This window comes from Pongo abelii, chromosome 20, assembly GCF_028885655.2.
Source record: "Pongo abelii isolate AG06213 chromosome 20, NHGRI_mPonAbe1-v2.0_pri, whole genome shotgun sequence".
NCBI lineage: Eukaryota > Metazoa > Chordata > Mammalia > Primates > Hominidae > Pongo > Pongo abelii.
Window position 1 is genome coordinate 7,688,036 of NC_072005.2, and position 22,546 is coordinate 7,710,581.

The 22,546-nt window shown below is 51.0% G+C and overlaps 1 protein-coding gene across 1 annotated transcript; it reads right to left on the reverse strand.

Moving 5' to 3' along the window:
- Positions 1-13,232: 13,232 nt before the first annotated feature.
- On the reverse strand, positions 13,233-16,414 carry CLEC4G (C-type lectin domain family 4 member G). The gene is made up of 9 exons (XM_002828562.2): positions 16,346-16,414; positions 15,959-16,069; positions 15,579-15,632; positions 15,326-15,388; positions 15,051-15,155; positions 14,629-14,718; positions 14,296-14,444; positions 14,098-14,213; positions 13,233-13,784 (listed from the first exon to the last, which is right to left on the reverse strand). Exons 1-9 carry the CDS (start codon positions 16,398-16,400, stop codon positions 13,646-13,648), a joined length of 882 nt encoding a protein of 293 aa, XP_002828608.1. The 5' UTR covers positions 16,401-16,414; the 3' UTR covers positions 13,233-13,645.
- Between the last annotated feature and the right edge of the window lie 6,132 nt (positions 16,415-22,546).

Below are 22,546 nucleotides of genomic sequence, written 5' to 3' on the forward strand. Positions count from 1 at the left end.
ATTACAGTCACCCACCACACCCAGCTAATTTTTGTATTTTTAGTAGAAATGGGGTTTCACCAAGTTGGCCAGGCTGGTCTTGAACTCCAGACCTCAGGTGATCCATCCACCTCAACCTCCCAAAGTGCTGGGATTACAGGTGTGAGTGAGGCTTAGTATCTTAAAGACCCAGGAATCCAGGCCTCCAGACCTCATCCTCAGGGTCCCAGGCCCCCAGACCCCTAGGGACTTTGGTGTGGGATCGTGTGTTTTTCTTCTCTGTCCCTGCTGATCTCATGCCGGTTTCTGGGTCTGCCAGGACAGTGGTGGGTGCTGCCTCTTTGCTGGACACACCTGGTCACTGCCACCACTGTGTAACCCCTGATGTGGGTAACTAAAGGCCATGGGTTCCCAGCCCAGCTGCACCCCTTTACCTGCCGTGTGACTTAATCCTCTCTGGGCCCCAGTTTCCTCACCTGTACAATGGGGATAACTTCATCTGTAAAATCTGTCACATAGGTTGCTGTGTGCATAAAGCCTTCAGCCCAATGCCAGATATAGGCAGGCTCTAAAAACGAGAACATTTTTAGTACGATTTCCTGAAAAATATCTCTCACATAATTAAGCAGCTCCCAACCCGGCAGCCAGCAAGGCCCTGTGTGGCTGACACCTTCTCCTCTGTATTGCCCCCTCTGTATGCCTCTCCAGTGACAATGGCCTGCCTTTCTGTTTTATTTTTGGAGAGATGGTCTCACTCTGCTGCCCAGGCTGGAGTGCAGTGCAGTGGTATGATTACAGCTCACTGCATCCTTGACCTCCTGGGCTCAGGCCATCCTCCCACCTCAGCCTCCTGAGTAGCTTGGACCACACGCACATGCCACCCGCCCAGCTAATTTTAAAATTATTTTGTAGGCCCAGGCATGGTGGTTCACGCCTGTAATCCCAGCACTTTGGGAGGCCGAGGTGGGCGGATCACGAGGTCAGGAGATCGAGACCATCCCGGCCAACATGGTGAAACCCCATCTCCACTAAAAATACAAAAATTAGCTGGGCTTGGTGACATATGCCTGTAATCCCAGCTACTCGGGAGGCTGAGGCAGGAGAATCACTTGAACCCAGGAGGCGGAGGTTGCAGTGAGCCGAGATCGTGCCACTGTACTCCAGCCTGGCAATGGAGCGAGATCTCCACCTCGAAAAAAAATATTGAGTTTTTGTAGAGATGAGGGTCTCCCTATGTTGCCCAGGCTGGTCCCCAGCTACTGGCCTTAAGCAATCCTCCTGCCTCAGCTTCCCAAAGCATTGGGATTACAGGCATGAGCCACCATGTCCTGCTCTTCCTTCATCTTCACAGCCAGAAGCACAGCCTCTTCCAATCTCTCTCTGACTCTCATCCTCCTGCCTCCTCTTGTAAGGACTCTGTGATGACATTGGGCCACCTGGATAATCCAGAGTGATCTCCTATCTCAAGACCCTTAACGTAATTCCATCTTCAGAGCCCCATTTGCCATATAAGGTGACCTAGTCACCGGTTCCCGGGATTAGAATGTGGACATCTTTGGGGAGCTGTTATTCAGCTGACCACTATACCCTAGGAGACAGATGTTGTTATTATTATTATTATTTGTTTTTGAGAGGAGTCTTGCTCTATTGCCCAGGCTGGAGTGCAGTGGCGTGATCTCGGCTCACTGCAGCCTCCGTGTCCCAGGTTCAAGCGATTCTCGTGCCTCAGCCTTCACAGTAGCTGGGACTGCAGGCATGCACCACCATGCCCGGCTAATTTTTGGTAGAGACGGGGTTTCCCTATGTTGGCCAGGCTGGTCTCGAACTCCTGGCCTCAAATAATCCACCCACCTCAGCCTCCCAAAGTGCTGGGGTTACAGGAGTGAGCCCCCGTGCCCGGCCCCAACTCTGGGCTTTTTGTTGGCGTCCGCTACATTCATCCTTTTGAGCTGTGTCTGGCTCTGGGGACACAGGAAAGGTAAGAATCCTCATGGTGGTTTGGGGGACAGGCCTGACGAGGATACTCTATCTGCCCCCACTTCTTTGCAGAGCACCCTGGGGACTTCCCCACACTCCCCAGCCTTCCTAGGAAGAAGCCCTCGGGATCTGAGGGGGTTTCCTGGGATCGGGGGAGGGGGTGGGAGGCTGATAAGAACAGACTACTCTGTCTCAAAGTCATGACTTTGGAAAGCGGGATCACCATGGGGCTGCTCTATCCAGGAAACCCTAGCTGGGCTCCAAGGTCACCAGCAATTTGCTGACTGAGCCCCAGAGAGAGTTGCCCTGTGGTCACTCAGGGGGCTAGTGGTGGGGACACCCCCTAAAAAGAATCAGGGAGTGGCTGGAAGGTGCCCCTCTCTGCCTCCATGCCCTGCTTTCCAGCACAAACCCCCATTGGTCTCTCCAGGGCAGACCCTACTTTCTCTCCCTGTACCCCACTCCCCAGGCCGGAAATGCAGCGAAGGAGTTACTTTTCCAGAATTGTTCATGTCAAACCTCATCACGTGGGCACACCCTCTATCTGTCCTCACCACCTCTTCCTCTCTCTGCCAGACTGTGGGCCCCAGCAGGGCAGCAACCATGATCTGAACTCCAACATTTCACTATGACAGTTTTCTTTTCCTTCCTTTCTCTTTCTCTTTCTTTCTTTTTTCTCTTTCTCTCTCTTTCTTTCTTTCTCTTTCTCTCTTTCTTTCTCTCTTTCCCTCCCTCCCTCCCTCACTCCCTCCCTCCCTTCTTTCTTCCTTTCTTTCCTTTCTTTCCCTTCCTTCCCTTCCTTCCTTCCTTTCTTCCTCTTTTCTTTTCTCTTTTCTTTCCTTTTCTTTTCTTTTTTCTTTTCTGTTCTTTCATTAGAGTCTCACTGTGTCGCCCAGGCTGGAGTGCAATGGCGTGATCTCGGCTCATTGCAACCTCCACCTCTCAGGTTTAAGTAATTCTCCTGCCTCAGCCTCCCAAGTAAATGGGATTACAGGCGTGCACCACCACACCCAGCTAATTTTTTGTATTTTTAGTAGAGACAGGGTTTTGCCATGTTGGGCAGGCTGGTCTCGAACTCCTGACCTCAGGTGATCTGCCCACTTCAGCTTCCCAAAGTGCAAGGATTATGGGCATGAGCCACTGCACCTGGCCCCCTTCCTCCATCTTTAAAGCCAGCAATGGTGGGTGGAGCCCTCACATCACAGCACTCTGCCCCTTCTGAAGGGCTTCTACCTCTCTGATTTTCTCCTGCCTCTCTCACTCACTTTTAAGGACACCTGTCATTACTTCAGGCCTACCTAGATAACCTAAAATAATCTCTCCCATTTTAGGAGTCTTTTTTTTTTTTTAATTTTTTGAGAGGGAGTCTGGCTCTGTTGCCCAGGCTGGAGTGCAGTGGCGCCATCTCAGCTCACTGCAACCTTAACCTCCCGGGTTTAAGCGATTCTCCTGCCTCAGCCTCCCGAGTAGCTGGGATTACAGGCATGTGCCACCATGCTTGGGTAATTTTTGTATTTTTAGTAGAGACAGGGTTTCACCATGTTGGTCAGGCTGGTCTCGAACACCTGACCTCAAGTGATCTGCCTGCCTTGGCCTACCAAAGTGCTGGGATTACAGGCATGAGCCACGGTGCCCAGCCAGGACTCTTACTTTAATCACATGTGCAAAATCCCTTTGTGATACCTACCTAAGGTATGACATATTCACAGATTTGGGGATTGGCACAGGGACATCTTTGGGGAAGGCATTTTTTTGCCTACTACAGACCTTTCATGGTGTTCTAAGCAATTGGTGTTGTGCCCCAGGGTTGTTACAGGTGTATTTCAGGTCTTACAGGGGTTTCTCCGAGCCCCTGGGAACTCCAGGAAAGTGGGTCTGTCTTGAGAATGCTGAGGGGCTCAGCCTGGGTCTGGCGTCGGTCCCACCAGGCTCTGGGGAAATGTCACACGGTTTGTCAGGCACAGGCCACTTCCTGCATCCCCATCAGCCCTTTTTTTTTTTTTTTTTGAGATGGAGTCGTGCTCTGTTACCCAGGTTGGAGTGCAGTGGCGTGACCTCAGCTCACTGCAACCTCCACCTCCCAGGTTCAAGTGGTCCTCCCACCTCAGCCTTCTGAGTAGCTGAGACCACAGGCACATGCTACCACACCTGGCTAATTTTTTGTATTTTTGATAGGGATGGGATTTCACCATGTTGTCCAGGCTGGTTGAACACTCCTGACTCAGGCAATCAATCCACCTGTCTCAGCTCCCAAAGTGCTGGGATTGCAGGCGTGAGCCACTGCACCTAGCCTGTTTTTTGTTGTATTTTGTTTTGTTTGTTTGTTTGTTTTTTGAAATAGAGACAGGATCCTGTTATGTCACTCAGGGTGGACTGCTGCAGTGACGTGATCATAGCTCATTGTAACCTTGAACTCCTGCACTCAAGCCTCTTGCCTCAGCCTCCTGAGTAGATAGGACTACAGGCATGTACCACCACGCCCAGCTCATTTAATTTAAAATTTTCTTTTTATAGAGCTGGGGGTCTCACTATGTTACCCAGGCTGGGCTTAAACTCCTGGTCTCAGATGATCCTCGCACTTCAGCTTCCCAAAGTGCTGGGATTACAGGCGTGAACCATCACACTCATCCACCTGTCAGCCTTTAGAATAGTTTTCCTGGCACCACCAATATTCCAGGAAAACAAAAGCCAACTGAAGGTTAAGGTCTGTTCCAGAAATAGGGATAGGATCCAGGGATTCCTTTCTTCCCAGAGAAGTTGAATCTTGGAGTGGAGGGTGTGGCCTGGGGCCTGGGACCTGACTCTCTCATTTGGGGTCTTTATGGGCCTTCTGGAACACTGGTGGGTTACAGCCAGGCAAATGGGAGGTAGGGCTTGTGAGCTGATCATAAATGCGGATGGCAGGTGGTGAGGAAAGGACGGAAATATCCAGGCCAGCCACTTGGCTCTCTGGGCTCCTGACCTGGAGCTCCCTTGGGCCCTGCTGCCCCCAGAATCTGAGCCTGGGGGTACCAGGGCTCCAGGGCATGCACTGGCCGTGGACAGGATCCCAGGGCAGTCCAATTTAACTCTGCTGTCTGGGGTCTCTGCCAGACTGGTGTGCGGTGGTACAATCATAGCTCACTGTAGCCTGGAATTCCTGGGCTCAAGCAACCCTTCTGCTTCAGCCTCCCAAGTACAGGAGAATACAGGTGTGCACCACCACGCCCAGCCTTTTATTTTTAATTTTAATTTTATTTTATTTTATGTTGAGACGGAGTCCCTCTCTGTTACCTAGGCTGGAGTGTAGTGACACAACCTCGGCTCACTGCAACCTCTGCCTCCTGGGTTCAAGCGATTCTCCTGCCTCAGCCTCCCGAGTACCTGGGATTACAGGCGCCCGCCACCATGCATGGCTAATTTTTTGTATTTTTAGTAGAGACGGGGTTTTGCCAAGTTGGCCAGAGTGGTCTCAAACTCCTGAGCTCAAGTGATTCATCCGCCTCAGTCTCCTAAAGTGCTGGATTGCAGGCGTGAGCCACCGCGCCTGGCCAGATAAAACTAATGCTAGATTTCAAGCTTTAAGACCACAGGGTCAGGCCAGGCATGGTGGCTCACACCTGTAATCCCAGCACTTTGGGAGGTTGAGGAGGGTGGATCACTGGAGGTCAGGAGTTTGAGACCAGCTTGGCCAACATGGTGAAACCCTGTCTCTACTAAAAATACAAAAATTAGCGGGGCGTGGTGGCACATGCCTATAGTCCCAGCTACTCAGGAGGCTGAGGCAGGAGAATGGCGTGAACCCAGGAGGTGGAGCTTGCAGTGAACCGAGATTGTGCCACTGCACTCCAGCCTGGGCAACAGAGCAAGACTCCGTCTCAAAAAAAAAAAAAAAAAAAAAAGACCGCAGGGTCAATTTCTATGTTTATTGAAAAGAACTGTCTATGGCAACAGTCCCCAACCTTTTTGGCACCAGGGACCAGTTTTGTAGAAGACAATTTTTCTTTTTCTTTTTTGTTTGGAGACAGAGTCTTGCTCTGTTGCCCAGGCTGGAGTGCAGTGGCACGATCTTGGCTCAATGCAACTGCCGCCTCCCAGATTCAAGCCATTCTCCCACCTGAGCCTCCCGAATAGCTGGGATTACAAGCACACACCACCACGGCCGGCTAATTCTTGTATTTTTAGTAGAGTCGGGGTTTCGCCATGTTGGCTGGGCTGGTCTCAAACTCCTGACCTCCGGTCATCTGCCCAACTCAGCCTCCCAAAGTGCTGAGATTACAGGCATGAGCCACCACACCCAGCCGACAACTTTTCCACAGACTGGGGTGGGGGATGGTTTCAGGGTGATTCAACTGAGTTACATTTATTGTGCACTTTATTTCTATAATTATTACATTTTAATATGTAATGAAATAATTATGCAACTCTGCATAATGCAGAATCAATGGGAACTCTGAGCTTGTTTTCCCGCAACTAGGACAGTCCCATCTGTGGGTGATGGGAGACAGTGACAGATCATCAGGCATTAGGTAATCCTACGACCTAGATCCCTCGACGTGCAGTTCACAATAGGGTTCATGCTCCTATGAGAATCTAATGCCGCTGCTGATCTGACCGGAGGCAGAGGTCAGGTAGTAATGCAAGCAAAGGAGAGTGGCTGTAAACACAGATGAGGTTTGCTTGCTCACCTGCTGCTAACCTCCTGCTGTGTGGCCTGGCTCCTAACAGGGCACAGATCAGTACTGGTCTGTGGCCTGGGGGATAAGGACCCCTGTTCTATGAGACTGTTGGGTGGGTTTCAGGATGACAGGTGCACACCACTGCACTCAGCCTCTCTTCCTTCTGCCTCAGCCACAGCTGGCACTTTCTCAGCTCCATCCTCAGGGGAGATGCTGAAACCTCTTGTGCCTGCTTGTGCTGTTGTTGTACATTTGTCACGACAGCCTGGCAGGGGCTCCCCATTGAGGCTGTCGGTCAGACTTGAAGTCCATCTGTTGTTCTTTATAAAAAAAAATTTTTTTTTTAGATGGAGTTTCACTCTGTTACCCAGGCTGGAGTGCAATGACGTGATCTCAGCTCACTGCAACCTCCACCTCCCGGGATCAAGCGATTCTCCTGCCTCAGCCTCCTGAGTAGCTGGGATTACAGGCACCCACAACCATGCCTGGCTAATTTTTTTGTATTTTTAATAGACACGGGGTTTTGCCATGTTAGCCAGGCTAGTCTCGAACTCCTGACCTCAGGTGATCCGCCCACCACAGCCTCCCAAAGTGCCGGGATTACAGGTGTGAGCCACCACACCCAGCCATGAAGTCCGTCTGTCGTTCTGTCTCTGTTGTTCTTCATTCGATCCGGAGTCTCCACCTCATTGTCAGTGTGTTTGATTACAATCTGTCTGCATCATCCAGACCATCACTTAACCTGGCTCATCAAGCAGTTAGACCTCTAGGTAAGTAGCTCACTGCTGTCCCACCTGGGAGTCTATCTCAGCTGGCTCTGCCCTGTGCTGTGATGCTGCGATGTTTAACACCCGGTGTCAACTTGACTGGATGGAGGGAGACGCCTGGATGGCTGGTGAAGCATTGTTTCTAAGTGTGTCTGTGAGGGTGTTACCAGAGGAGGTTGACATTTGAGTCGGTGGACTGGGAGGGGAAGACCCATCCTCAGTGTGAGTGGGCACCATCCCATCAGCTGCCAGCGTGGCTAGAACAAAGGCAGGTGGAAGAAGGTGGGAGAAGCTGGCTTGCTCGCTGAGTCTGCTTCCTCTCTCTTCCCCTGCTGTGCCAATCACTTGGTTTCCTCTCCTCCTACCCTTGGACATCAGCCTCTGGGTTCTTTGGCCTTTGAACTCTGGGACTTGCACCAGTGGCCTCCCAGGGGTTCTCGGGCCTTTGGCTGCAGACTGAAGGTTGCACTGTCCCCTTCCATGGTTTTTAAGGCTTTTGGACTGGGTCTGAGCCACGCTACCACCTTCTGTCTTTCCCGGGCTTGAAGATGGCCTACTATAGGACTTTGCCTTGTAATTGTGTGAGCTAATTCTCCCAAATAAACTCCCTTTAATATTGTGTTAGGCTGTTCTTTTTTTTTCTCTCAAGATGGTGTCTCATTCTGTCACCCAGGCTGGAGTGCAGTGGTGCGATCTCGGCTCCCTGCAACCTCCGCCTCTCGGGTTCAAGTGATTCTCCTGCCTCAGCCTCCCAAGTAGCTGGGATTACAGGCGCCCACCACCACACCTGGCTAATTTTTGTATTTTTAGTAGAGATAAGGTTTCACCATATTGGCCAGGCTGGTCTTGAACTCCTGACCTCAAGTGATCTGCCCGCCTCGGCCTCCCAAAGTGCTGGGATTACAGGCGTGAGCCACTACACCCAGCTGTGTTAGGCGATTCTTGTATTGCTATAAAGAGATACCTGAGACTGGGTAATTTAGAAGAAAAGAGGTTTAATTGGCTCATGGTTCTGCAGGCTGTACAGGAAGCAAAGCAGAGGTATCTGCTTCTGGAGGGGACTCAGGAAGCTTCCAGTCATGGCAGAAGACAAAGGGGAAGCAGGTGTCTCACATGGTGAAAGCAGGAGCAAGAGACAGCGTGGCAGGGGAGGTATCACACACTTTTGAACAACCAGATTTTATGTGAACTTCGAGTGAGAGCTCACTTATCACCAAGGGGATGGTCCAAGCCATTCACGAATAATCTGCCCCTATGATCCAAAACACTTCCCACCAGCCCCCACCTCCAACACTGGGGATCACATTTCAACATGAGATTTGGGTGGGGAAAAATATCCTAACTATATCTCACACACACACATATATCCTAGCAGTTCAGTCCTTCTGGAGAACCCTGGCTAATACAGATTTGTGATGACCTGCAATATACCATGTCCTCATCCCTGGATCCTGTGAACGTCACCTTATATGGCAAAAGACACTTTGCAGACGTGGTGATGGATTTCAAGATGGGAAGAGCTTGTGTGGTGAAGAATTTGTCCCTGGTTCCTGCTAGGAAGCGTCGAAGCCCTTGGAACTTTCCAAGTGCTGCGAGTCTATGTTATTCATCAGGGCCCTGGACCACACTTGGGTTTATATGACGGGGTGGCTTAGGATGGGGGCTGGTCATGCCAGAAACATCAACCATGAGGGTTCGAATTTGTAGCCACTTGACCAAAAGGGGAACTGGAGATAAAGTTCAATCACAAGGCCAGTGATTCAGTCAATCCTGCCTATGTAATGAGACCCCACTAAAAACTCCTGAGGCCTTGTGAGGTGGCTCATGCCTGTAATCCCAGCACTTTGGGAGGCCAAGGCAGGAGGATCACTTGAGCTCAGAAGCTCGAGACCAACCTGGACAATATGGTGAAACCCCGTCTCTACAAAAAATACAAACATTAGCTGGACAGAGTGGTGGCATGTGCCTGTAGTTCCAGCTACTCAAGAGGCTGAGAGGTGGGAGGATCGCTTGAGCCCAGAAGGTTGAGGCTGCAGTGAGCTATGATTGTGCCACTGCACTGCAGCCTGGGCAATAGGGCAAGACCTGGTCTCAAAAAAACAAACAAACAAAACTGAAACACTGAAGGAGTAATTGGATCAATCCTGCCTACATACTGAAACCCTAATAAAAACTCAGGACACTGAGCTCAGTGGAGTTTCCTGGCTGGTGAACCCATCACCCTGGGAGTGGGGAAGGCATAGAGAGAGTGATGTGTACTGATGTTATAGGGAAGGACACAGGAGCTCTGTGTTTGGGACCTTCCCAGACCTCGCCCTATGTATCTCCTCATTTGGCAGGCCCTGATTTGTATCTTGTTAAGAAAACTGAAATCAGGGCCAGGCACAGTGGCTCATGCCTGTAATCCCAGCACTTTGGGAGGCCAAGGCGGGTGGATCACCAGGTCAAGAGATTGAGACTATCCTGGCTAAAATGGTGAAACCCCGTCTCTACTAAAAATATAAAAATTAGCCAGGCATGGTGGTGGCGCATGCCTGTAGTCCCAGCTACTTGGGAAGCTGAGGCAGGAGAATTGCTTGAACCCAGGAGGCAGAGGTTGCAGTGAGCTGAGATCGCACCACTGCACTCCAGCCTGGGCGAAAGAGCAAGACACTGTCTCAAAAAACAAACAAACAAACAAATAAAAACAAAACACAAAACACAAAACACAAAACACAAAACAAAACAAAACAAAAAACAAACTGAAATCGTAAGTATAGCATTTTCCTAAGTTCCGGGAGTCATTCTAGTGAATTATGGAACCTGAAAGGGTCAGGAGAATTTGTAGGCAGTTGATCAGAAATGTGGGTGGCCGGGGATCCCCAAACTTGTAGCTGGTATCTGAAATGAGAGCAGTCTTGATGGGGACTGTGTCCTTAACCTGTGGGTGGAGTCTGCACTGTCTGGGTGAATAGTGGCAGAACTGCATTTAGAATCACAGGAGGCCAGGAGCGGTGGCTCATGCCTGTAATCCCAGTGCTTCGGGAGGCCAAGGTAGGCGAATCACTTGAGCTCAGGAGTTTGAGACCAGCCTGGGCAGCGTAATGAGACTGCTTCTCAACAAAAAATAAAAAAAAAATTAGCCAGGCATGGTGGCACACACCTGTAGTCCCAGCTACTCAGGAGGCTGAGGCAGGAGGATTGTTTGAGCCTGGAGGATTGCTTGAACTTGAACCTGGGAAGTCAAGGCTGCCGTGAGCCACGTTCGTGCTACTGCACTCCAGCCCAGGTGACAAAGCAAGATCCTGCCTCAAAAAGAAAATTAAAAAAAAAAAAAAAAAGGAACCACAGGAGATCATCCTGTATTATCGGGTCAGGCCCTAAATGCAATCCCAAGTGTTCATATAAGAAGGAGGCAAGACCAGCCTGGGAAGCATAGTGACACCCCATCTCTACAAAAAAACTAACAAACAGCTGGGTGTGGTGGTGCATGCCTGTAGTCCCAGCTACTTGGGAGGCTGAGGCGGCAGGATTTCTTGAGCCCAGGAGGTTGAGGCTGCAGTGAACTATGATCGTGCCATTGCACTCCAGCCTGGGTGACAGAGCCAGACCCTGTCTCAAAAAAAAAGGTGATTGTGGGGGCATTCATAGAGAGATTTGATACAGAAGGAGTAATTGTCATAGCTGAAGCTAGATGCTACCCTACTGCCTTTGAAGATGGAAGAAGGGGCCAGGAGTCAAGAAAGATGAGGACAACAGCTCTAGAAAAGCTAAAGAAGAGGTAAAGAAACGTTTTCCCTTTGATATGGTTTGGCTGTGTCCACCTCCCCAAATCTCACCTTGAATTGTAATAATCCCCATGGATCAAAAGTGGGGCCAGGTGGAGATAATTGAATCATGGGGGCAGTTTCCCCATACTGTTCTTGTGGTGGTGTATAAGTCTCGAGATCTGATGGTCTTATTTTTTAATTTTTTAATTTTTTTTTTTTTTAGATGGAGTCTCGCTCTGTCACCCAGGCTAGAGTGCAATGGCATGACCTTCAGCTCACTGCAACGTCTGCCTCCCGGGTTCAAGCAATTCTCCTGCCTCAGCCTCCTGAGTAGCTGGGATTACAGGCGCCTGCCACTACGCCTGGCTAATTTTTGTATTTTTAGTAGAGATGGGGTTTCACCATATTGGCCAGGCTGGTCTCTTGGCCAGGCTGGTCTCGAACTCCTGACCTCGTGATCCGTCTGCCTTGGCCTCCCGAAGTGCTGGGATTACAAGTGTGAGCCACCATGCCCAGCCTCAAGATCTGATGGTTTTATAAATGAGAGTTCTCCTGCACAAGTTATCTTGCCTGCCGCCATGTAAGACATGCCTTTGCTCTTCCTTTCCTTTCTGCCATGATTGTGAGGCCTCCCCAGCCATGTGGAACTGTGAGTTCATTAAACCTCTTCCCTTTATAACTTACCCAGTGTCAGGTGTGTCTTTACTAGCAGCATGAGAACGGATTAATACATCCTTAGACCTTGGTTTTTGCCCAGCAAAATCCATTACAGTAGTGGTGGGAAATTCAAACACTCCTCCAAGCCAACTGTATCTGGAAGCCCAGCAGCCTGGCCCTCAGTCCAGTAGGCAAGTCAATAGGCTCCTGGACTTGCCCAGTGCCTGCTCCAGACTGCAGGTTTAGAGGGATCAGAGGATAGGGGGGTTGACAGGTTACAGCAGTGGAAGATTTCCACCTGGCCAGGGAATGTGATAGTGTTCTTCTATTTCCTGCTCAGTTGATGCTGTTATACAGTCCAGCAGCCTGGGGGCTCCCAGCAGCCTGTAGTTCTAGACTCAGTTCTGCACAGAACTAAAAGCTGCCAACCTGTCACTCCCCTGTTGAACCTGTCTCCATGGGAAGTTCTTGGAGAGCCCCTAACTCTCCGAGATGGAAGTAAGAAACTGGGAGTGTAGGGTGAATTCAGATCAAAAGTCCCTCGTTGAGAAAGCCAGGTTCTATGTAACATACACTGCCGTGTGAATTTAGCAATCTGTGTACCTTCTTCCAACCTCGTAGCCTTCCTTTTTTTTTTTTTGACACGGTGTCAATGCATTGCCCAGAATGGAGAACAGTGACTCTATCAACAGGCATGATCATAGCTCACTGCAGTCTCAAACTCCTAGGCTTAAGCAATTCTCCCACCTTAGCCTCCTGAGTAGCTGGGACTACAAGCTTGCACCACCACACCCACTCTCCAGGCCTTTTTCTTCCTGGGCCTTCTGCCTCCCAAGTCCTACCTTCCCAGCTTCATCTACTCAAAATTCCATTGTCCCTTGGAAAATCCACCTTCTCTGGAATGTATTTCCTGACCGACCCATCCAATAGTCACAGACCCTAGATGCATGGAGCAGAAAGGACCTGCTCATTCCATCAGGGTACCCTGTCCCCCACCTGCCTCAAGGGCTTGTCTCAGGATGCCCATAATCTCCACGATGAGGTGACAGTCTTCTCAAAGACTGCAGTATCTCAGGACAGTCCCTCTCCCCAAAGACAAAGGTGGCCCCTCCAAATGCTTCAGATGTCCTCTCCACGCATTCATCCATTAAATTACTGGTCACTTTGTTCCTGTGCCCAGCTAGACCAGAATGCAGAGGTCCCAAGGGAAAGGACTGCGTCTGACCCATTTCTGTGTCCCCAGCACCCTCTGAGCCAAGCCCCATGCCAGGTACTGAGGAAGTAATGGTGTAGAGTGGGAAACTGCCCCTACCTTCAAGCCCTCCTGGACCAGTGCAAGTTACCCACCAAAGGCCAAGAGGTCACTGAGAGAGTCCAGGGGTCACTCGTATGGATTAAACTAGGACATCCAGGATAAAGCATAGAAGATCTCACCAGAGCCAGGATCCTGGATTCGTTTCTCAAATATTTATTGATGCTTCCTCAGGCTGCAAAAACAGCTTCCAGTTTGGTGGAAAATGCGAGAAAACCAAACAGCTCCAGTCCTCAGTCACCTAACCTTGGTTAGGGAGAGAAGTGGAGGCATATCACGGGGATGGAGGAGCAGGGATTTTGGAGCTAGTGGAGGTTAGGTTGGGTCTGCGTGAGTGGAGTTAGGATGAGGTTGGCATGGAGGTCCCAGAGCCCAGGCACTGGACTGGACAGGGCTATCTATGTTGGGCCGAGTGTTTCTGAGACTCAGTAGTGGTGGATGAGGAAGAAAGAACTCTTTTGCAATCAGCTCCAGGAGCCCGGGAGGAGAGCAGCCCCCAGGGTACCACGTGCTGCAGTGGGAGCGGCTCCGGGGCACTGGGCGGGGTCAGCAGTTGCGCCTTTTCTCACAGATCCAGCCGTCCTTCTCGCTGTCACACGGTGCGTCGTTCCACAGCCCCGTGTGCAGCATCATGACACAGTTCTCGCGCCCCCAAGCGTCATTGGGCTCTCCCTGGTTCCAGTGGCTACAGTGGTTGAGTGGGGGTGTTGCTGGGAATCTAGACGGAGGATGAACTCGGGGTCCCGCCTTCCTCTCCAGGCTGTAGCCTGTTTATTGCTTGGGTCTACTCTAGACACCCCAACTGTCTAACCTGAGTATACACCTGGTATATAACTTTTTAACGCCCAGAATTTAACCTGAGGACAGTTCCTGGGTCCAGCCTGCCCATTCCTAAGCATGGAGCCCCAGCCGAGGGGTCCCTGAGATCTAGCCAAAGCATGTCCTCTAGAGCCTAACCTGTCTCCCTCCCCAGGTCTCACCAGGAGCCTTTCCCTCACCTGAAGCTGAGAGAGACTCCGTCCACCCACTGGTAGCCCTGAACCTTGCCCAGATGGCGCACAGCCCTCAGGCCCAGCCAGTAACCACGGCCACGCGTGTTCCGAGTGAGGAAGCCCTAGAAAGGAGGGGACATCTGAGCCTGCAGAGTCCGCCCCGCCCCGCCCCACCGCCTGACCACGCCCCCTCCCCCTGCGCACCTGCTCATCCAGGCCCCCAACGATCACCAGGTGCGCGCTGGCATCCGCGCAGTGACCCTGAGCCGCCGCCCACGTCGTCTTTGGCACAGAGAAAAAGTAGCAGGAGCCCTCGAAGGACAGCCACGACGTGGGGCACGGCTCGCAGGAGTCTGCGGGGTGGCGAGGGTCAGAGAGGTCGCGTGCTTCCAGAGGGAACGCACCGAGAGGATGCAGTGGGTAGGGGTTCGGCCCCGCGGGCTCAGGGGTGGAGACACAGAACCAGGCCAAGGTCCAGGAGGGACAGGGTCCACTTACGCCCTCACAGCCCGCCCCCAACCCCCCCGTCTCCCTCACTGTTCTGGAGCCTCACGGCCTCCAGCGCCCGAAACAGCTCAGTGCGGACGTCCTCACGGTCCCTGCCGGCTTCAGCCAAGCCCTGGGTCACTGCGGGGTCAAGGGAGCAGGGATTATGGCTGGGGTCAGGGCCAGGACCAGGGTCAGGGCCAGGACCAGGGTCATGACTAGCTAAAGGTCAGGACCCCTGTCTGTGGTCATTGTACCCTCGGTGCCAGCGTGCAGGACGGCACAGGGTCAAGGGCGGTTACAACTGGGCAGGGTCTGGGTGTGGCTGGCGCTAGGAGTGGCAGTCAAGGTCAGAGTGCAGTGTCAGGGTCAGGACGGGGTGCATGATCGGGGTCGGGGGTCAGCACTCAGAACCGGGTCGGGGTCGGGGGACGCGGCCAGGGCTCAGGGCTGGGGTCGCGTCGGGCTCTCACCGCGCTCACGCAGTTCCTGCAGGGCGCTCTCCTGCTCCATCAGCTTCGCCTGCGCCTCCCCAAGCTCCGCGCGCGTGGTCTGCAGCTGCGCCTGCGTCCCCGAGCCTGGGAGCCGCGGGGTGAGAGGGGCGAGGGCGGCGAGGATGGGGCGGGACTTCGGAGACCAGCCCGCCCCGCACCACCCGCCGCAGGCCTCGGCCCCGGCCCCGGCCCGCCTCCCATCGCGACCGCAAGACCCCGTCCCTGCGCGGATAGCCTGGGCCGCGCCCCCTCACAGCAGCTGTGGCAGTCTCCGACCTCCTCCTTCAGGGCACCCAGCGCCGCCGTCTGCTTTGAGGCTGGAACGACCCCCGCCCCAAAATGCATGCCCCTCGGGTCATTTGGGAGGACTCAGGGGACCTCTTTCTCCACCCCGGGGCCAGCCTCAGGGACCATAGGGCCCCCAAGCACTCGAGACTCCATCTCCAGGGTCTCAGACGCTCCCGCCCCGCACGCCCCGGGGGCCCAGGCGCCCTGCTCTGCACGCACCGTTTGTCCTCAGCAGGTCCTGGCCGTCAAGCAGCGCCGCGCGCTCCGTGGAGGCTGCGGAGAGAGGCTCCTGCAGGCGAGGCCGGGGACTCGGGAATCCTCCCCTCGCCCGGGGGGGGTGCAGGGTCCCCCAACTCGGGACCATGGAGCGGGCGGGCAGGCATACAGCTCACACGATGTGCACACACGCCGGTAGGAGACAAACGCGCGGGGACTTGCACACATACGCGCGTGAGTGCACACGGCCCAAAGATGTACACACACTCTGCTCACACTCAGACGCGAACAGGACGCCAGGATGCAGCTGGTGCGCCATGCAGTGGGGGTTTTGTGTCCCCAGGGGAGCCGGACGCAACGCCTCTCCATCGAGAGTCACTCACCACTGGACAATAGGATACTCAGAATCACAGCCCAGAGGACTGTGGCGACCAGGACAGCCAGAGCCAAGAAGAGGGGTCTCCTGCTCCAGTGCACCCAGCGTCCCCAGGGCCCTGGCATAACAATGACGGCATGCTGGGTCCCCCAGGACTGAGCCCTGGAGGCCTGAGTTCCTCCCAGGAAACTGAGATTCAGAGAAGTTAAGTAACTTGCCTATGGTCACACAGCTTCTAAGTGGCAGAGTTGGAATTAGACCCTGGTCCAACTGGCTCTATGGCCTGTGGTGTCTCTCCTGCACCCACAACCCTGGCCTGTCTCAACCCTTCCCTCCCCTCCCCCATCAAACCCCAGACACTGGGGCAGGAATGGGGCAGTGTCCTTGCTCATACCTCCGGGGACCTCCTCGGAGCTGCCGCCCCACTTGCTGTACCTGGTGGTGTCCATGGCAGTGCAGGCACCCAGTCCTGGGCAGAGAGATAAATTTCACCCCTGTTCTCACTGGACCTACGCACTCCCTTCCTTCCTTCCCATTTTCTTGGCCTTAATTCCTGACAATGGGAACCCGTGGACCAATCACAGGATTCGGCCCTTTCAAGGCTGGGCTGGGCTGGGCCGGGCTGGAGTGAGGCGAGGTGGTTCCAGCCTCCTGGTTCTGGCCACTGCAGCTCCATCCCCAGGCTGGTGCTGGAGGCTTCTCTTTGGAGCTTAGTCCCCATCTCTTATGGGCCTGGGGCTGGGTTTTATCCCGAGAGGGACACACTGAACCCGACCAAATTGTAACCCCTGCTGGCTCCTGAGAATGCCCCCTCGGGCATAGCCCCCCAGGCCAGTTCAAGTCCCTTCTCAACTCCCCTGCAGATGCCTGCAGAGGCTGGGTTTGAACCTGACCTTGATCCAGTCCCTCTGGACCAGAAGGGAACAAACAGGTTTGTTAGGGAGGTAGCCGGCTGAGCTGCAGGTCTCTACCACTGTGTGGGTTCTAGATAGCTTCTAGAAGCCTTAGTTTTCCCCACTGTAAAGGAGATAGAGATGGGCCTCTCTCACAAAGATGCTATGATAAAGAAACAAGACAGTCTCGCTGGCTCACGCCTGTAATCCCAGCACTTTGGGAGGCCGATGTGGAAGGATCGCTGAGCCCAGGAGTTCCAGACCAGACCAGCCTGGGCAACATAACAAGACCTTCATTTCTACAAAAAAAATAAATAAATAAATAAAATATATATATATATATATATATATATATATATGAAAAAGAAAACAAAAATTGAAAAAATAAAAAAAGGAAGAAAATGAGGTTATACATGTCTACCTAGCACCATTTCAGGCACATCAAAAACGCTCAGTGTTCATGCATTCTTTCAACAAACACTGAGCACTTGCCATATGCCAGGCATTCATCTTGGAACTGGGGCCACATCAGAGAATAAAATAAGCAAATTCCTCTCTTCTTGGAGCTAATATTCTAGAAGTGTGGGGAGACAGACTCCATAGTCAATGTAATAAACATAATTGAAAACATAAGTTGTACAGCATAGTAGTTCTCAGCTAGGGGCAATTATGCCCACCAGGGGACATTTGGCTATGTCTGCAGACACTTTTGGTTGTCACAGAATGTGTGTGTGTGTATGTGAGTGTGTGTGTGTGTGTGTGTGCGCGCGCGCTCCAGGCATCTAGTGGGTAGAGGCCAGGGATGCTGCTCAAAGCCCTATAATGCACAGGGCATCTCCCATAGCAAAGAATGATCTGACTCCTAATGTTATAGTGCAAAAGGTGGGAACCGTAGTATACTCTATTCAAAAGGCATAAATGCTATGAAAAAAAATTAAGGGAAGAAAAAGTCCAGTAGGATAAGTGCTTGGCAGGACTGGGATGGGCACTAGGCAGTGGGCAGTGGCCGGGGTGGCCAGGGCCAGCCTCACTGACAAGGTGAAATGTTGAGCACTTAATAGAATGTTCCAGCCCCTCTTGTAGATATGTAAACACATTCCATCTTCTTGAGCCTCTCGAAAACCCTTATCCATTTTTTCATTTCAAAATTTTATTTGAGCCGAGGCGCGGTGGCTCAGCTCTGCAATTTCAACGCCTTGGGGAGCCAAGGCAGGGGGATCGCAAGACCAGCCTGGGCAATGTAGCAAGACCCCATCTTTACAAAATTAAAAAAAAAATTTAATTACCTGGGCATAGTGGTGTGTATCAGTAGTCCCAGCTACTCAGGAGGCTGAGGCTGGAGGATCGCTTGAGCCCAGGAGTTTGAGGCTGCAGTGAGCTGTGATTGTGCCTGCTGCACTCCAGCCTGGGTGACAGAGTGAGACCCTGTCTCAACAATAAATAAATAAATAAATAAATTGTACTTGTTGTCTATTTTCCCCCTCTTCTTCCAGGAATGAAAGGCATTCACAATAAAATGAAATTAAAAAACAAGAGGATTTTGTAAAGGAAACATGGAAGGGAAAGGAAGGTGAAGAAAAAAACACACATCTAAAAAGACAAGCCTTGTACACAAAACTCAGACCAGGGTGTCAGGCTTCATACCAACATCTCCTGGTTTTGTTGAGGCAGGGAATAGGGTCAGACACCCAGCAATGTGCAACTGACTCTCCGGAGTAATATTTTGGGGGTGGGGTGTGAGAGGGGGATGTGTAGAATTAAGTCCTCATGAAAGTTTCCATAAATGCAGTAGCAATTGGCTGACACTGAGCAGAGAGTAGATGGCTTCCTGGCTCAGGGAGTGGAAATGAAACCCCGCAAGAATTGCACAACCTCTGTCCAAGAAAACCATCAGAATGTGTTCTGGGGAAAGGATTTACATGGAAGTGTTTCATCAGCCCTTATGGAGGAGATAGAATTAGTTCATTTGGGAAATCGGAGGGGGTTTTCTGGAAGAGATAGCATGAGACGTGTGGCTTCGAGGACATGTGTATTGTGGACAGAGAAAAGAAGGACACACCAGGCACAGGGCACAGCCAAGGCAAAGGCAAGGGGGCAGGAAAGTGGCGCTTAGCTGGATACACCTGTGGCTGAAGCTGCCTTGGCGAGCCAGGGTGGAGCTGCCCAGCTTAGCGAGGAAGCCAGAAGGCTGCCCATCAATGTCCCGTGCCCAGACCTCGCTGTGGGGTAACTGAGAGGGGAAGAGAGGTCCTAGAAGGAGGCAGCAGACCTCCACTATCTACCCCGGCCTAAGACAGGGAAGGGAGGCCTGTTTCTCGGGTGGGCAGGGAACATGTAACCAGGCAATTTGAAGCAATTTGATGAGTCTGGGAAGTATAGGAGACTGTGAGGACCACTGGAGACACTGGCTGAGCCGGGAGGGCTTCCTGGAGGAGGTGATGCCTGGGGAAGGAGTCAGAATTATTCCAGAGGAGATGGATACATTAAAGAATGGCCCCAACATGGTATCAGCACATGCAAAGATTGGGAGAGTAAGGGAACAGGACTTGTTGGAGAAGCTGAGACTAATTCAGGGGCAGTCATCTGGGGCTAGGGTATCAGCTGGGTTCACATCATACAAGGACCTGAAGAGCAGGGACAAGAGGTTTGGGCGAATGTGGGAAGAAGGTGAAATTCACAGGATTCAGCTCCAAGGCCATGACCACTCTGATTTCCATTCTCTGCAGAGATGAGAGGGTTGCTGTAACCAGGGAAGCCAGCCCACTGCAAAGGGCATATGGTGTATTGGTTGTCGCTCTGAATTTTGGCTTTGCTTTTATTTTTTATTATAAAGTATGCAAAGAGGTATGCAGGAAAAAATGAAAACGCTTATGTCTTCCATTCAGCTTTATCAAGTTTTGATATCTTCACATATTTCAGATCTTCTTTAAAATCATCATGTAACAAATAACAAAATGTAACAAATAACATCACATAACAAACATAATAACATAACAAATAACATCACATAACAAATAACATAACATCATCACATAACAAATCATAGCAAATAGAGTGGAGGTCTCTTGTACCCCACCCTCCTCTTATTCCCCTCCCCAAGGCCACTGCCCTCCTAAACTTGGTGTTTATCCTATCTTAAAATGCTTTAATTACACATCTTTCAATGGTGAATATATTCGGCTGTTTTGCACATCTGGGAGCTTTATTAAAATGTCATCACATGGTCTATATCCTTCCGGAACTTGTTTTTGTCCTTTCCACATTACAATTATGAGATATGTCTATTCAACATTCATTCTGCATTTAAAATGAAGATAAGCACAAAAAATAAATGCTTAGTAAACACAGAACAGGATAAAGCTTCCTTAATTTGAGAAGTGGCAATTTCCAGGATCTTACAGAAATGCCTTCCTTAATAGTGAAACATGAGAACCATTTTTGGTAAGATCCAGAACAAATTCAAAATGTCCACGGTGTAGTGGATTGAACAGTGTCCCCCAAAAGCAATGCTGGGGCTAACTGTGGTGGCTTACACCTGTAATCCCAGCACTAGGCTGGAGAAGCGCTTGAGGCCAGGAGTTGGAGACTAACCTGGACAACACAAGAAGATCCCATCTCTAAAAAAAATTTAGCTGGGTGTGGTGGCACATGTTTGTAGTCCCAGCTACTCAGGAGGCTGAGGCAGGGCAATCTCATGTCACTACACTCCAGCCTGGGCAACAGAGCGAGATCCTCTTTTTTTTTTTTTTTTTTTGAGACAGGGTCTCACTCTGTTTGCCCAGTGGCAGAATCACAGCTCACTGCAGCCTTGACCTCCAGGGCTCGAGTGATCCTCTTGCCTGAGCCTTCCAAGTAGCTGAGACTGCAGGGGAGCACCACCATGCCCAACTCTTTCTTTCCTTCCTTCTTCCCTCCCTCCCTCCCTCTCTCTCTTTCTTTCTTTCTTTTTTTCTTTCTCTCTCTCTCATTCTCTCTTTCTTTTCTTTCCTTCTTTCTTTCTTTCTCTGTCTTTCTTCTCTTTCTTTCTTTTTCCTTCCTTCCTTCCTTCTCTCTCTCTTTTTTTTTTTTTGTTGACAGAGTTTTGTTCTTGTTGCCCAGGCTGGAGTGCAGTGGTGCAATCTTGGCTCACTGCAACCTCCGCCTCCTGAGTTCAAGCAATTGTCCTGCTTCAGCCTCCCAAGTAGCTGGGGTTACAGGCGCATGCCACCACTCCCGGCTAATTTTTTGAATTTAGTACAGATGGGGTTTCACCATGTTGGCCTGGCTGGTCTGGAACTCCTCATCTCAGGTGATCCCCCCACCTCGACCTCCCAAAGTGCTGGGATTACAGATGTGAGCCACGGCACCCAGACAGTTTTTCTATTTTTTTTTTTTTTTTTTGTAAAGATTCGATCTCACTTTGCTGCCCAGGCTGGTCTTGAACTCCTGGCCTCAAATAGATCCTCCTACCTCTGCCTCCCAACATGCTGGAATTATAGGCGTGGGCTGCCTCACCCAGCCCTATCCCTAAAAAACAAAACAAAGCAAAATGAGGGGAGAGAGACACAGAGGGAAGATGATGTGAAGAGGTAGGAAGGGAGAAAATCATGACAACAGAAGCAGAGATTCCAGCAATGGGGGTACAAGCCAAGGAATGCCAAAGGTTGTCGGCAACCACCAGAATCTAGAGACACGCAGGGAAGGATTCTCCCCTACGCGATTCAGAGTAAACACGGCCCTGCTGATACCTTGAGTTCAGACTTCCGGCCTTCAGGACTGTGAGAGAATAAATTTCTGTTGTTCAAAGTCCCTGCTTTGTGCTACTTTGTCATGGCAGCCCTAGCTCACTGATTCTGGCTGGATAAGGGGTAATTTCTGTGAGCCTGCTGAAATACCTTACTCAATAGTGAAATGTGAGAAGCATATTTAGTAAAATCAAGAACACGATAAAGATGCCCCTCTTGCTATTTTGTCGATACAATAAGGAAATATAAAGAATTAAGACCTGTAAATATTGGAAAGGATGAGTCAAAGTTGGCAATATTTGGAAGCCGCGATCTTGCATCTAGGAAGTTCTAGGGACTTCTAGACTAATTAAAGATCTCAGCTAGGCACGGTGGCTCATGCCTGTAATCCCAGCACTTTGGGAGGCCGAGGTGGGCGGATCACGAGGTCAGGAGATAGAGACCATCCTGGCTAACACGGTGAAACCCTGTCTCTACTAAAAATACAAAAAAAAAAAAAAAAAATTAGCCGGGCATGGTGGTGGGCGTCTGTAGTCCCAGCTACTCGGGAGGCTGAGGCAGGAGAATGGTGTGAACCCGGGAGGCAGAGCTTGCAGTGAGCCGAGATCGCACCACTGCACTCCAGCCTAGGCGACAGAGCGAGACTCCGTCTCAAAAAAGAAAAAGATCTCAGCAAGATTATTCTATAAAAGGAGCAGCTTTCTTATGTTGCAGCAAATACAGGAAGAAAGAAAACCCTCTTGGTCTTGCTATGTTGCCCAGGCTGGTCTTGAACTCCTGAGCTCAAGCGATCCTCCTGCTTCCCAAAGTGCTGGGATTATAGGCATGAGCTACCACAAGAAAAATTCTTGAACATTAAAGAATAATTATAGGAAAAGTATAGATTAAGCCCTTACATGTAGCTAAGATCTAAATAACTAAAGACACAAGGCTTGGCGCTGTGGCTCACACTTGTAATCTCAGCACTTTGGGAGGCCG